This window comes from Pseudophryne corroboree, chromosome 4 (genome assembly GCF_028390025.1).
Source record: "Pseudophryne corroboree isolate aPseCor3 chromosome 4, aPseCor3.hap2, whole genome shotgun sequence".
In the NCBI taxonomy this organism is placed as follows: domain Eukaryota; kingdom Metazoa; phylum Chordata; class Amphibia; order Anura; family Myobatrachidae; genus Pseudophryne; species Pseudophryne corroboree.
Window position 1 is genome coordinate 162,264,810 of NC_086447.1, and position 16,460 is coordinate 162,281,269.

Sequence of the window (16,460 nt, forward strand, 5' to 3'; positions counted from 1 at the left end):
CTGGGCCTTCTCTATCTGAAGGTAAACCCATTTCTGGTCTGTATCCAGAATCATACCCAAGAAGGGCAGACGAGTTATAGGAACCAACTGTGACCTCGGGAAATTGAGAATCCAGCCGTGTTGCTGTGACACCTTCAGCGAAAGTGACACGCTGTTCAACAACTGCTCTTTTGATCTCGCCCTTATTAGGAGATCGTCCAAGTATGGGACAACTGTGACTCCTTGCTTGCGTAGGAGCACCATTATTTCCGCCAATTACCCTGAAATTGGTAATGACCATCCTGTACCGCAATTGTCAGGTACGCCTGATGGGGTGGATAAATGGGAACATGAAGGTATGCAGCCTTTATGTTTAGATACACCATCAAATCCCCCCCTTCCAGGCTGGCGATGATCGCTCTGGGCGATTCCACTTTAAATTTGAACCTTTTCCCGTATAGGTTTAGAGATTTTAATTTTAAAAATAGGTCTGACCGAACCGTACGGTTTCGGGACTACAGCCAAGGTTGAGTCATATCGCCTTCCTTGTTGCAGGAGGGGAACCTTGAGCACCACCTGTTGGAGATACAATGTGTGAATTGTATTTAATATTATCTCCCTTTCTGGGGGAGAAGCCGGTAGATCCGATAAGGAAAAACCGGCGAGGAGGCACCTTTCGAATTCCAGCTTGTAACCCTGAGAAACAATTATTTATTGCCCCGGGAACCATCTGTGAGTGAACTCAGATGTGGCTGAAGAGTCGAAGACGTGCTCCCACTGTGGCGGACTCCCTTAGCGGAGCTCCAGCGTCATGCGTTGGATGTAGTAGAGGCCGGGTAGGACTTCTGTTCCTGGGAACTAGCTGTGCCCTGTACCCTTACCTCTGTTAAGAAAGGACGCTCCTCGTACTTTCTTGTTATTCTGCGACCGAAAGGACTGCATTTGATAATGTCGTGCTTTCTTAGGCTGTGAGGGAATATAAGGCAAAAGATCAGATTTACCAGCTATAGCTGTGGAGACCAGGTCCGAGAGCCCTTCTCCACACAATTCCTCAGCCTTGTAAGGTAAACCTTCCATATGCCTCTTTTAGTCGGCATCACCTGTCCATTGCATGTTCCACAGGACACTTCTAGCAGAAATCGACATAGCGTTGACTCTAGAACCCAGTAGACGAATGTCTCTTTGGGCATGTTTTATATATATATATATATATATATATATACATATATACATACATATACTAGGGTCAATAACATGGTATCCTTATCTAGGGCTTCAATCTCAGCTGATAAGGTATCTGTCCACGCTGCTACATCGCTATAAACCCATGCCGACACAATCGCCGGTCTGAGTAGTGTACCAGAATGTGTGTAAATGGACTTCAAAGTACTTTTACTGCAAGCTATCTGCCGGATCCCTGAGGATAGCTGTTAAGTCAGCGCTACCTTTTGGGTAAACGTGACAAAGCTTTGTCCACCCTAGGGGAAGATTCCCATCGTATCCTGGCCCTAGTAGGGAAAGGATATTTCCTGAGAATTCTTTTTGGGAAGCTGCAGCTTCTTGTCTGGAGATTCCCGCTCTTTTTCTTCATGAGAGGAGGGATATTTACCTCAGCTTTCTTCCTCTTAAACATGTGTACCTTCGTGTCAGGGACAGATGAGTCATCAGTGATATGCAAAACATCCTTTATTACAATAATCATATATTGAATACTTTTCAGCCAGTTTTGGCTGTAACTTTGCATTATCGTAGTCGACACTGGAGTCAGACTCCGTGTCGATATCAGTGTCTATTATTTTGGATAGTGAGCATTGTGAGACTCTGAAGGTCTCTGCGACATAGGGACAGACCTGTGTAGATTCACTGTCTGTTCTCTAATCTTTTGTGCAATAAATTTACCACAGCACTTTATTTCACATATCCAATCAGGTGTCGGCGTTGTCGACGGAGACACCACTCACACACACATTTGCTCCATCTCCTCCTTAGGAGAGCCTTTTACCTCAGACATGTCGACACACACGTACCGACACACCACACACTCAGGGAATGCTCATCCGAAGATAATTCCCCCACAAGGCCCTTTGGAGAGAGAGAGAGAGAGTATGCCAGCACACACCCCAGCGCTATATGACCCAGGAAAAAACACAGCAATTTAATGTTTACCCAGTAGCGCTGTTATTATCTGCGCCAAATGATGTGCCCCCCCTCTTCTTTAAAACCCTCTCTTCTACCGTGGTATAAGCAGGGGAGAGTCCGGGGAGCTTCCTCTCAGCGGTGCTGTGGAGAAAAACATGGCGCTGGTGAGTGCTGAGGGAGAAGCCCCGCCTCCTCGACGGCGGGCTTCTGTCCCGCTAAAAGTGTAAAATTGGCGGGGGCTCATGCATATATACAGTGTCCAGCTGTATATATGCTCCTTTTGCCAAATAAGAGGTTTATATTGCTGCCCAGGGCGCCCCCCCCTGCGCCCTGCACCCTTACAGTGACAGGAGTATGTGAGGTGTGTGGGAGCAATGGCGCACAGCTGTAGTACTGTGCGTTACCTCAGTGAAGATCATGAAGTCTTCTGCCGCCTCTGAAGTCTTCTTTTCTTCTCATACTCACCTGGCTTCTATCTTCCAGCTCTGCGACGGGGACGGCGGCTCGGCTCAGGGACGGACGGCGAGGGTGAGATCCTGCGTACCAATCCCTCTGGAGCTAATGGTGTCCAGTAGCCTAAGAAGCAGGACCTAGCTTCAGAGAGTAGGACTGCTTCTCTCCCCTCAGTCCCACGATGCAGGGAGTCTGTTGCCAGCAGTGCTCCCTGAAAATAAAAAACCTAACAAAATACTTTCTATCAGTAAACTCAGGAGAGCTCACTGAAAAGCACCCAGCTCGTCTGGGCACTGTATCAAACTGAGGTCTGGAGGAGGGGCATAGAGGGAGGAGCCAGTGCACACCAGGAACTAAATTCTTTCTTAAAGTGCCCATGTCTCCTGCGGAGCCCGTCTATCCCCATGGTCCTTACGGAGTCCCCAGCATCCTCTAGGACGTTAGAGAAACATAGTTACACACTACAGAGAATGGTAGGTGGGGAAGGGATATACATAGCTACACACTACAGAGAATGGTAAGTGAGGAAGGGATATACATAGCTACACACTACAGAGAATGGTAAGTGGGGAAGGGATATACATAGTTACACACTACAGAGAATGTTAGGTGGGGAAGGGATATACATAGTTACACACTACAGAGAATGTTAGGTGGGGAAGGGATATACATAGTTACACACTACAGAAAATGGTAAGTGGGGAAGGGATATACATAGTTACACACTACAGAGAATGGTAAGAGGGGAAGGGATATACATAGTTACACACTACAGAGAATGTTAGGTGTGGAAGGGATATACATAGCTACACACTACAGAGAATGGTAAGTGAGGAAGGGATATACATAGTTACACACTACAGAGAATGGTAAGAGGGGAAGGGATATACATAGTTACACACTACAGAGAATGTTAGGTGTGGAAGGGATATACATAGCTACACACTACAGAGAATGGTAAGTGAGGAAGGGATATACATAGTTACACACTACAGAGAATGGTAAGTGGGGAAGGGATATACATAGTTACACACTACAGAGAATGGTAAGTGGGGAAGGGATATACATAGTTACACACTACAGAGAATGGTAAGTGGGGAAGGGATATACATAGTTACACACTACAGAGAATGGTAGGTGGGGAAGGGATATACATAGTTACACACTACAGAGAATGGTAAGTGGGGAAGGGATATACATAGTTACACACTACAGAGAATGTTAGGTGGGGAAGAGATATACATAGTTACACACTACAGAGAATGGTAAGTGGGGAAGGGATATACATAGTTACACACTACAGAGAATGGTAAGTGAGGAAGGGATATACATAGTTACACACTACAGAGAATGGTAAGTGAGGAAGGGATATACATAGTTACACACTACAGAGAATGGTAAGTGGGGAAGGGATATACATAGCTACACACTACAGAGAATGGTAAGTGCGGAAGGGATATACATAGCTACACACTACAGAGAATGGTAGGTGAGGGAGGGATATACATAGCTACACACTACAGAGAATGGTAGGTGGGGAAGGGATATACATAGTTACACACTACAGAGAATGGTAAGTGAGGGAGGGATATACATAGTTACACACTACAGAGAATGGTAAGTGGGGAAGGGATATACATAGTTACACACTACAGAGAATGGTAAGTGGGGAAGGGATATACATAGTTACACACTACAGAGAATGGTAGGTGAGGAAGGGATATACATAATTACACACTACAGAGAATGTTAACTGGGGAAGGGATATACATAGTTACACACTGGTAAGTGAGGAAGGGATATACATAGTTACACACTACAGAGAATGGTAAGTGGGGAAGGGATATACATAGTTACACACTACAGAGAATGGTAAGTGAGGAAGGGATATACATAGTTACACACTACAGAGAATGGTAAGTGGGGAAGGGATATACATAGCTACACACTACAGAGAATGGTAAGTGAGGAAGGGATATACATAGTTACACACTACAGAGAATGGTAAGTGGGGAAGGGATATACATAGTTACACACTACAGAGAATGGTAAGTGGGGAAGGGATATACATAGTTACACACTACAGAGAATGGTAAGTGGGGAAGGGATATACATAGTTACACACTACAGAGAATGGTAGGTGGGGAAGGGATATACATAGTTACACACTACAGAGAATGGTAAGTGGGGAAGGGATATACATAGTTACACACTACAGAGAATGTTAGGTGGGGAAGGGATATACATAGTTACACACTACAGAGAATGGTAAGTGAGGAAGGGATATACATAGTTACACACTACAGAGAATGGTAAGTGGGGAAGGGATATACATAGCTACACACTACAGAGAATGGTAAGTGCGGAAGGGATATACATAGCTACACACTACAGAGAATGGTAGGTGAGGGAGGGATATACATAGCTACACACTACAGAGAATGGTAGGTGGGGAAGGGATATACATAGTTACACACTACAGAGAATGGTAAGTGAGGAAGGGATATACATAGTTACACACTACAGAGAATGGTAAGTGGGGAAGGGATATACATAGTTACACACTACAGAGAATGGTAAGTGGGGAAGGGATATACATAGTTACACACTACAGAGAATGGTAGGTGAGGAAGGGATATACATAATTACACACTACAGAGAATGTTAACTGGGGAAGGGATATACATAGCTACACACTACAGAGAATGGTAGGTGGGGAAGGGATATACATAGTTACACACTACAGAGAATGGTAAGTGAGGAAGGGATATACATAGTTACACACTACAGAGAATGGTAAGTGGGGAAGGGATATACATAGTTACACACTACAGAGAATGGTAAGTGGGGAAGGGATATACATAGTTACACACTACAGAGAATGGTAGGTGAGGAAGGGATATACATAATTACACACTACAGAGAATGTTAACTGGGGAAGGGATATACATAGTTACACACTACAGAGAATGGTAAGTGGGGAAGGGATATACATAGTTACACACTACAGAGAATGGTAAGTGAGGAAGGGATATACATAGTTACACACTACAGAGAATGGTAAGTGAGGAAGGGATATACATAGTTACACACTACAGAGAATGGTAGGTGGGGAAGGGATATACATAGTTACACACTACAGAGAATGGTAAGTGAGGAAGGGATATACATAGTTACACACTACAGAGAATGTTAACTGGGGAAGGGATATACATAGTTACACACTACAGAGAATGGTAACTGGGGAAGGGATATACATAGTTACACACTACAGAGAATGGTAAGTGAGGAAGGGATATACATAGCTACACACTACAGAGAATGGTAAGTGGGGAAGGGATATACATAGTTACACACTACAGAGAATGGTAACTGGGGAAGGGATATACATAGTTACACACTACAGAGAATGGTAAGTGAGGAAGGGATATACATAGCTACACACTACAGAGAATGGTAAGTGGGGAAGGGATATACATAGTTACACACTACAGAGAATGGTAAGTGGGGAAGGGACATACATAGTTACACACTACAGAGGATGGTAGGTGGGGGAAGGGATATACATCGTTACACACTACAGAGAATAGGAAGAAACATAAATACAGTACTTATAGAGTCATCTGTACATTGTAAATGGATGACAATTATCACTTAGAACGCTAAAACGTTTTAGCATGAGAAAATGTGTTTGCTAATTTCATTACATTAACAAGAGTGATAAAAGATTTCCTAGTACAACATTTACATTTTTACAACACACAAACATTTCTGGTAACCAGGATAAGAGGAAGATGATTAATTGATGCTTTATGGTGCAATTAAAACTCTCGCTCAATAATCACAATCCATTTTTCAGGACAATTTATTATTATTATTATTGCTGATTTTTTGTAAGTGCTCTGCAATGCTGTACAGGGGGGGAAACGGAGCAGATATAAAACACAATAAATGCAGACAGGGATAAGTTAGTAGGAAGGGCCCTGCTTCTGAGAGAGTTTTCAGTACGGTGGGCAAAGGGCTGAGAAAAGAGGAGGGAGACAACAGCGAGGGCGCACCATGGTGAGGTGAGGAGGGGATGCAGTTAAAATGTAGCCGGACGGGATCTCGGCAGTCGAAATACAGACACCAGAATCCCGAACGACGGCATAATGCCGGCATCACAATCCCGACGTAGCTCGGGATCCTGGCGTCAAAATACCAACGTCTGGAATCACGAATATTCTGTTAGCTGGACGCGCTCGCTTCCTGCCACGGGGGATGGGAGGTTAGGTTTATGCATTACAAGGGGGGTTAGGGTGCAGGAACAGAAAGGGGATGGTTAGGTACCGGGGAGGGGGGGTTAGGGTTGGGCACCAAGCGGGGAGGTTTAGGTTTAAGCAGCGGGGAAGAAAAGGTTAGGCACCACCGCAGAGGGTTAGGGTTAGGTACCCACAAGGGAGGATTAGGGTACTTTCTGGGGGGTCTATCGAGATTTTGATGGACGTGATGCCGCTGTCGGTATTATGACCGACGGCATCCCGTCCATCAGTGTATCAGCCTGCTGGGGTAGGAATTCCATAGGCTGATTGCAGCGTAAGAGAAGTCTGGCAGGTGACAGTAAGAGGTGGCTATCAGAGGAGGCTTGTTATAGGTAAGTGGTAGATCAAGAACGTGAGGAATATTTCAAGATGATTTTTGCTAAGTAACAAAGGATGGTAATTCGGAGTAATATGCAGAGCTATGTGCTGTAGGGTTTTGCAGAGCGGTGTGGAGCAGTAAATGAAGGGACAGTCTTGCTGCATCATTCAGACCAGAATAAAGCAGGGATACATGCGAAGGGAATAATAAATAGGATGAGATTGCAGTATCCTAGATGGAAGATGAGAGCTTTGGTTGCATTTTGGGTAAGAAAGCACTTCGGTGGGCACTTACAAATATACTGAAGGTCCTAGGCAGACAATGGCTGTATAGTACATTTTAAATGCCCTCTATACCCCATTGCATCCAGTTCTCTTCTATACAGCTCTGAAAAAAGGATTTAATAAACATTTTTGCTTACCTGCCTATGGTGCGTACTTTATGTTAAGTCTATAAAGTGAGGAGTAAACCAGAGAGTGCAGTCAATAAGGTTACACACGAGCCAGCGCACCTGGTTTCCTTACCTTTCTTACTGAGGTAGTTCATACTGTTGGCTATAGCAGCACTCTTCGCATTGGTATCCAGAACACTAAATCTGGCATAATCATCCACAAAGAAGTTATCTGCAAAGCACAGAATACAATCAGACAGGTAGGAGATGAAATATATCAGTATTGGTTGCATTAATAGCTACTCTATGAATAACAAGTTCCCAAACTACCAGCGACACCAACAGCCTGGAGGAAACGGGCAAACAGCAGAATGGCAGGAAGCAGCTACATAATACCTTCTGATGAGTTCAGTAATTAGTGTACACAAATTACATTCACTTTGTTTAAAGTGCTAGATTTCTTTTTCAGGTGAATTTTTTTTTTATAAAAAATGAAGTGGAAAATTGCAGAGGGAAAATTGACTAGGAAACTGAAAAAACGGAGATAGAAGAGGGATACAGGGGAAGTTTCTTTGAGTCCCCATCAGTGCCCTCCCTGTCTCACAGAGTGCACCATCCCAGCTCCCTACAGCTGAAGAAGAAGCGGCACAAGTTTACATTTATTTAACCAAAGTTAGCATTAAGCTCTGCGAGTTTATATTCAAAGCAATCAGTGGCCATAAACATTCAAGGTTGTGTGGGTTGCAATGCACGTTATGGTTTATCGGCTGGCCACGTCTGTACAACTAGACTGCAAGATGATACATCTTCAAAGTCAGCGTGTACAATGTCTCAGAAATACAATATATGTTGTAAATCGCATTAATATTGCACTTAAAGTACAATGTACAAGGTATGCCTTCTATTTCTCTAGGTAGTTCTGCTAAACTGCGTCACCCTCTGATAGGACAGCAGACAAGCGCCGGTCTGAGTAGAAGATACATTTGTATCTACACAGCAAATTTATTTTCTATTCAACGTTTTAAAAAAAAAATAATACAATGAACAACTGTGCCTGTACAGTAGAAACCTGCGCAGTGGGCTGAGACACATTGAGAGGGGACATACTGGTAGCAGTCAGGTCCAGGTACTGGCGCTCCGCCTCTAGGATTCGTAGGTTAATACGAGGAATGACGTTGGGCTGAGCCATAATGAAATCCACAACATCTTGCTCATTAGTCAGTTCTCCCTATGGAAAGTCATAGTTTATATTCCATAAAAGAAGCATAATACAAAAAATCTAATAGGAGGTTCAAGATCATGGAGACACAGAAAACCTACTTACACTCAAAGAACATCACTACAATTCCTGTTTCAGAAACATTATATCCCAAGGGCATGAATATGGATTGTATTATGATATATTTAACATTGGAGGTCAGGAATATGTGACACTGCATCTGGATGTTATGTAGATCAGTGAGCACTTACCATCTTGCTTTGATTTACTTTTATAAAATGGTTTTACTTTATTGTAGGTGCCCACAAAAAATTGCAAGCGCTAAGGCAGTGGTCTCCAACCTTAATTGGGGTGTGAGCTACTTTCGGAAAATAAAACCTCTGAAGGAGCTACCCCCTCCCCCCAATGCGCGTGCGTTCCCGTGAAAGTGGGTGCGGCCCCACAAAAGTGGGTGTGGCCTTACAACTTCAAGTAATGCCCCCGCCCCACGTAGTACCAGATACACAAATAATGCCCCATAGCAGTGCCACATACACAAATAATGCCCCTCAGCAGTGCCACATACACAAATAATGCCCCTCAGCAGTACCAGATATTCGAATAATGTCCCCCAGCAGTGCCAGATACAATTCCCCCCGCAGTGCCATTTAAAATGCTCCCCGCAGCGCCAGATAAAATGCCCCTCCCGCAGTGTCCGATACAGTGCCCCACACAGAGCTAACCCTTGCTGGCTTCTTCTACTGCCGCTGATGCTGCTCCTCCTGTATGAGGGACGGAAGGGGAGGAGAGCGCAGCGCGAGCCTCTCCCGTGAAGTAGGGAGAGCGACTGCGGTGAGGGTGACAGAGTCTTTGGCAGCAGCAGGCATTTAAAATATGGTGGCGGTAAGTAAGCCAATCAAATCTCGTGGTCCGGTAGCCAATCAGGTGCCGCCACTGCCGGTCCACGAGCTCTGACGGCCGGCAACATATTAAAAATGAAGGGAGGAGTGCCAGTGTCTGCCCAAGCCCGTGCGCTTTGTGAGCTACCGAAAATATTACGGCGAGCTACCGGTAGCTCGCGAGCTACAGATTGGAGATCACTGCGCTAAAAGGTATATTTACTAAAGTGCAGATTTTTAGAAGTGGAGATTTTGCCCATAGCAACCAATCATATTCCACTTATTTATCTAGCACCTTCTAGAAGAGGATTAGTTGCTATGGGCAACACCTCCACTTCTATAAACCAGCACTATATCCCTAAGCTTCTTGTGCAAAGAGAAGGAAGGGGACACACATGATAATAGGCCTCTAGTAAGCAGCCACTGTGCAGTGAATCTGTGTTGCGGTCATCCCCATTACATCTATATAGGATGTGTATATTATGATATAAGTAACAGGGTCTAGCTGGCAAGTACAAGATCACACATCTCACCAGATACACTGCTTTCTGGAAAAAGGTGGTGGACTCAAGGATTTTGTGCATTGATGCTGTCTCCAGCTCATCAGGGTCCAGCTGGTCCTTTGGAAATGGTATTCCATTGAAGAGAACCACAGGCAGCGGTGACAATCCGGTCTGCAGGAAATACTCCCTGCCCTCCTGCAAAACACAGCACACTTACATGACAACCAGTGACCGGGTGAGAACACATTGCAGTGAAAGCAAACAGAGTTATTCCATATGTTTCCTAGTTCTGGTAATCATCTAATTAAGTTGCTAATAAAATATAGTGTGCGGAAATATCTTATTGGTAACTTACTACTGTGACACAGTGCTAATACAATGAGTGATCGCGCCTGACAGATGGACCAGTGTAACATGAAACTTTAAGCATTAATGGTCACCTTGAGGCCAACGTGAACGTCACAGAATGCATAAAGGAATGCCTTACCCTTCTATACTGGTCATAGGCAGAGTCAGGGCCCAAAATACTGCTTAGCTCCACGTAGGGATACTTCTGTTCCAGAACGTTGGTGACATGTTTCACAGTCAGCTTTTCCCCAGTTCGGACCTTGTTATATATCTACACAAACAGGAATAAAAGGAGAAAACAGTGATTGTATCAAAGACAGTTTTAACAGTTAAACTAGCATGCATTAGTCTGCAATTTAGTTGGATCACCAGTATCCAGAATGTCCCCAGATGGCAGAACAATATGAGTGACATAACACGTCTTCACTGTACAAACAGTGAACAAAACCCAGTATTTGGCTGAACCACAGCCACCATTCAGATTTGGTGCAGTCTTTAGGATAATAAAACCTTTATTTCATGGAGGAAAAGCGTCTTTGAAATGTAACGAGACCCAGGTAGCCTGCGGTGTAAACGGTGTGACCCAGGTAATGCATAGTGCTGGAAAAGTTATATAAATTAGTACCTCTGTCAATATCATTTAACCAAGCATGGATATCCGTAAAACCAGGACTGCAATGTCGGAGCTTGAGAAACTTTGTACGAAGGACAAAACACTAAGGTATTAACATAACTACTGTTGGAAAGTGAGCTCATTATTATCCACCTGCGCACGGTATAAATGCAGCAGCACAGTGGCATCAGAACCGTGTCCAACCACTAATAGATATCAGGCAGAGAAGGGGGGCACCACATTCTGGAGCAGGAGTCAGTGAGGGTGCCGTGAACCATTTTATGTAGTTGTGGCACCAAAACCACAGCTATGGCACCTCAAAAGCCAAAGCCATAGGTGCTCCTCCATCTGAAGAGGAAATCCTGCGAGATATATACGCAGGACAGCAGAGGAATGTATGAGGGCTGTCCTGACCGCTGGGACTACTACATCCAGTATACACAATGAGGCAGATGTATTAACCTGGAGAAGGCATAAGGAAGTGATAAACCAGTGATATGTGCAAGGTGATAAAGGCACCAGCCAATAAGATCCTAACTGTTAATTTACATATTGGAGCTGATTGGCTGGTGCCTTTATCACCTTGCACATATCACTGGTTTATCACTTCCTTATGCCTTCTCCAGGTTAATACATCTACCCCAATGTATGAAAACAGTGCGTCTTCTTCAAACTATCCAAAAAATACAGCCCTACAATAAAATCTGAAATTCATATTACTCTCGTAAGTGTAAATCACAGATTATAATGTGACAATGGCAAATAAAGCCACTAGGGGTCACTCAACATAAGCCAAAAAATGTATAGTACCTATAATGTAGCAAATCACAGTGCTGCAGACTTAACTGCACAATTGTAACTGTTACATTGTTACAGATGTGTCCTCATTATAACTAGCGTCAGGAGGGAGCAACATTGTATGAGGACACATCTGTAAAGTTGTATTATCATCACAAGAATACACACCTTGCAGGAGTATGAGAGCGGCCAGATCTCTCCATCCTTGAAATTGGACTTTCCAGGTAGCAACAGCTACCTTGCAAACGATCCCTCCTGTGGGAGGGTCATAGGAGTGTGATGGGTGTGTAGCCAGAGTTCTGAGCTAGTCTGAGGTGTGTGTACACATAAAGTGACAAATCTGTCTTCCGATGCTAATAATGACAGCTATGCCAGCAGGTGAAATAACAGTGGGTGGTGCGACCATACGAGTGACGCTCTATGGATACCTGCATTAGCATAAGGTAGCAAGGGGGATATTTAATAACACTGCTGGCCGGGGGCTCACTGCCAGTTGGTGCGGCACCTGTATTTGAATTTTGGACTGTGCCGCAGCTGCCACCAAAAAAATAAATATTTACTGTCTCTTTTTCGAAAGTTTTTGAGATAATTATGTTTATTTAATATGCCCCTACCGCTGGCTGCTGCGCACATCTGCATTTGCAAGTGATTTGGGTTGGACAAAGAATCAGGTACTTTTTTGCTACAGTATTTGCTACTCTACAATAGCTCATGTTGTACAATACCAACCCCAGTCTTGGCCTTAATGTGTCATCATAATCCACCATTATGTGAGTGCTCTGAATATACAGTATGAGGCCATTAATTATTGGAGGTATGACATAAATATAACACACCAGGGGTCATCCAGTTGCGGTTGCACCTGAGACCATCAGCGCAAAGCACCGATTTTCAGTACTGTGCGCATGTGCAATACCCAATCTGCGCGTGCAAGAACGGGTCCTGCGGCATAATACACAGACTAACATCAGACTGTCGTTCATTGACAGTCCAATGCCGTTTTGTGGGTGCAAAGGGGAGGCGTGTCGCCGTCATTTAGGGGGTGGGAAGACGCCATTTCTTGGCCACTGCGACAAACAAAAACAGTCCCATTCTTCTGGAGATATTACAACTTACAGTTGGAATGACACTGAAATTAAACAACCACTTTTGATAGTAAAGAAAAAAGCCTAGTCTAAAGAAGTGCCCTGTCCTTACAGAAAATGAGAAAAGCAGACATACGGGACTCAGCTGCAGCTCTCAAACACATCTAACAATTGAAAATACAAGACGATGTTCTAGGTCAAGAACTTTAACTCAACCAAACCTAATAATTTAAAGAGAGGATACAACAAAACTTTCCAAAACTTGACTGTGACACAGCAAAAGGGGCGGAGCAAAGGGCTGGGTACAATGGCTCACCACAACGAATCCCATAGAGGGCAGCCCTGTCCACAAAAGCTGGAGACACCCAGGGCCTAATTCAGACCTGATCGCAGCAGAAAATGTATACTTTAATGAGCAAAACCATGTGCACTGCAGGGGGGGATGACAGATATAACATGGGCAGAGAGTAAGATTGGGTGGGGGGTGTGCAAACTGAAATCTAAATTGCAGTGTAAAAATAAAGCAGCCAGTATTTATCGTGCACAGAAACAATATAACCCACCCAAATTTAACTCTCTTTGCACATGTTATATTTACCCCCCCCCCCCCCCCCCCCCCCGCAGTGCACAAGGTCTTGCCCAGAGTACAAATCTCCTATATAATAGCCCAGATCTGTGACTTTGTGCTTCATTTGCTAACGCTGGGTGGAATCACAACACTGGGCGGAGTTAGTCAAATGAGTCACAGATCTGGGCAAATCTATAGGAGACTAGGAGCAGAAGCAGATGGTATGGGCATGGCACAGGCAGGGGTGCATACCTCCCAGCTTTCTTCAGGCAGACAGGGCTGCATACCTCCCAGCTTTCTTCAGGCAGAAGGAGGGAAACACGTGCAACCTCCCAGCTTTCTTCAGGCAGACAGGGCTGCATACCTCCCAGCTTTCTTCAGGCAGAAGGAGGGAAACACACGTGCAGCGAAAAGGGGGCGTGGCCAGCGAAAAGGGGGCGTGGTTTCCTATTTTCGTCAGTGAGGGGGCATGCCCAGCGCTCTGTGAGCTGCTGGCATGCCCCCAGGGGCGGATTATGGGTCAGGGGGGCCCAGGGCACTTGAGACAGGGAGGCCCTATCTCATTGCTGTGCCTGCTGTGGGTTTGGGGGTGTAGCCTAATCGCGGAATGCAAGGACACGCCCCCTTATGCCAATTCCAGGAATTGATTTTTTTTTTATATGGGATTTTGGCCCCTCGGCTAAAGGTAAATCCTACACACCCACACAGGCAGTAGAAAGAAGGGAGGCTGCTGCCTCCCTGCAACACCACAGACCTGCCAACACGCAGCAGCATGTGCTGACTGTAGTACAATGCTGCTGCTGTTGCTGGCAGGACGGGGAAGCTTCAGAGCTGGGACAGAGCTACTCCAGCCGGGGGGCCCCCTATGACTGTGGGGCCAATGGTACGTACCCCCTGAGCCCCCCCTTAATCCGGCTCTGCTGCCGGACCCCCCCTTAATCCGTCATACCCCCTGATGCCCCCTCTCCCTCTGTCTCTACTAAATAGACGCTGTGCGCATGTGCACAGCGTCTATTCACTGCTGCTCTGCTAATCAGAACAGCGAGCACAGGAGCTTCCCAACTGCCCCTTCCCCCCCCCCACCACGGGACACTGCGGTCCGCGGGTGGGACAGCGGGACAGACCCCAAAAAATGGGACTGTCCCGGGAAAATCAGGACCGTTGGGAGGTATGGGGGTGTGTGAGGGGGTATGACGTACAGACAGATGGGCACCGGCTCACTATGTGCTTGACCCCTCACATCAGCAAACTCAGCAGAGTCTCTCTGGCACGGAGGAGCGTCACTTTCTGGCACACTCCACGCTTCTTAGCTGCAGTTTTGCGGGGCACCTGCCGCTGTGCAGGTTCCGTACTGCCTCTGTTATCTCCAGCCCCGGCAACCCTGCCGCCCACAGTGAGGTGCACCCAGCTCCTTCACACACTTTAGCTGGCAGCCAGCGCTGCAGAAGTCTGCGCGGCTTGAAGGCTCCGACCCCCTCCTCCCTCCTGCCGCAGCGTCTCCTGGGGGCTAACCAGTCACTCCCAGTCTCCCCTTACCACAGTGCCCGGCAGCCGCAAGGTCTGCGCTGCTTGCATGCTATGACCCCCTCCTCCCTCCAGCCGCAGCGTCTCCTGGGGGCTAACCAGTCACTCCCAGTCTACCCTTACCACAGTGCCCGGCAGCCGCGCGAGGTCTCCGGTGTGTGACTGAGGAGTGGGGGGGGGGGGGGGGGATGCGGACGGGCAGAGGAAGCAGGAATACAGCCTAAGAGAGTCAGCCATGCCAAGTGTCCACCAGCAGCAGATCCCAACAGGTTGGAGTGGAGTGGAACAGCAGCAGCCAGCAGCAGTGACTCCGGTAAGACACATCTGTCTGTCACCACTGTTTTGTCCCTAATACCAATCTCTTCCGCGCCCTGTGTTCTGTCATGTCCCTGTCACCCCTGGCCTTGCCCTGTCACCCTTATCCTGGCCCTTTCACCCTTATCCTAGCCCTGTCACCCTTATCCTGGCCCTGTCACCCCTGTGCTTGCCCTGTCAACCCTATCCTGGTCCTGTCACCCCTATCGTGGCCCTGTCATTTCTGTCCTGGCCCCGTCGCCCCTGTCCTGGCCCCGTCACCCCTGTCCTGGCCCCGTCACCCCTGTCCTGGCCCCGTCACCCCTGTCCTGGCCCCGTCACCCCTGTCCTGGCCCCGTCACCCCTGTCCTGGCCCCGTCACCCCTGTCCTGGCCCCGTCACCCCTGTCCTGACCCCGTCACCCCTGTCCTGACCCCGTCACCCCTGTCCTGACCCCGTCACCCCTGTCCTGGCCCCGTCACCCCTGTTCTAACCATGTCACCCCTGTCCTGGCCCCGTCACCCCTGTTCTGGCCCTGTTACTGCATACCCTCCAACTACCTTTTTGGCAGGTACAGTACCCGCAGCGCCTCCAGACCCCTCCCCAATGCACCACACCTCTGCACCTTCCCCTCCACTTCTCCCCCACACGCAGTGCCTCCAGACCCCCTACACCACCCTCGGTTCCCACTCCCCTGCCCCTCCATCACCCACAGCACCTCCAGACCCCCATACATGTCTCCCCCCACACCTGCCCCCTCCACCTGCAGCATCTGCAGACACCCTCCTCCATCCACAGTTCCCCCCCTCACCCACCCATGGCACCCCCGTACCTGCCCTTCCACCACCTGCAGCGCCTCCAGACCCCCTTCCCCATCCGCCGCACCTGCCCCTCCCCCACCAGCGGTGCCTCCGGACCCCCTACCCCACCCCCAGCACCCCCGCCCCTTCCTATCCCATCCCACAGCACCTCTGGAACCCTTCACCCATCCGCAATATCCCTGCACTTGCCACTCCCCCACCCAGGGCATCCCTCACCTGCAACACCT

General features: G+C 47.1%; 1 protein-coding gene across 3 annotated transcripts in view; it reads right to left on the reverse strand.

Moving 5' to 3' along the window:
- The window catches only part of UGGT1 (UDP-glucose glycoprotein glucosyltransferase 1), a 381,222-nt gene that overhangs the window by 112,370 nt on the left and 252,392 nt on the right, over positions 1-16,460 (reverse strand). For all 3 annotated transcript variants that reach the window (XM_063915521.1, XM_063915522.1, XM_063915523.1), the window contains exons 17-20: positions 10,670-10,801; positions 10,213-10,377; positions 8,690-8,810; positions 7,716-7,814 (exon numbers count right to left, since the gene is read on the reverse strand). In XM_063915521.1, coding sequence (XP_063771591.1) covers positions 7,716-7,814; positions 8,690-8,810; positions 10,213-10,377; positions 10,670-10,801 — 517 coding nt within the window. The remainder of the gene's footprint in view (positions 1-7,715; positions 7,815-8,689; positions 8,811-10,212; positions 10,378-10,669; positions 10,802-16,460) is intronic.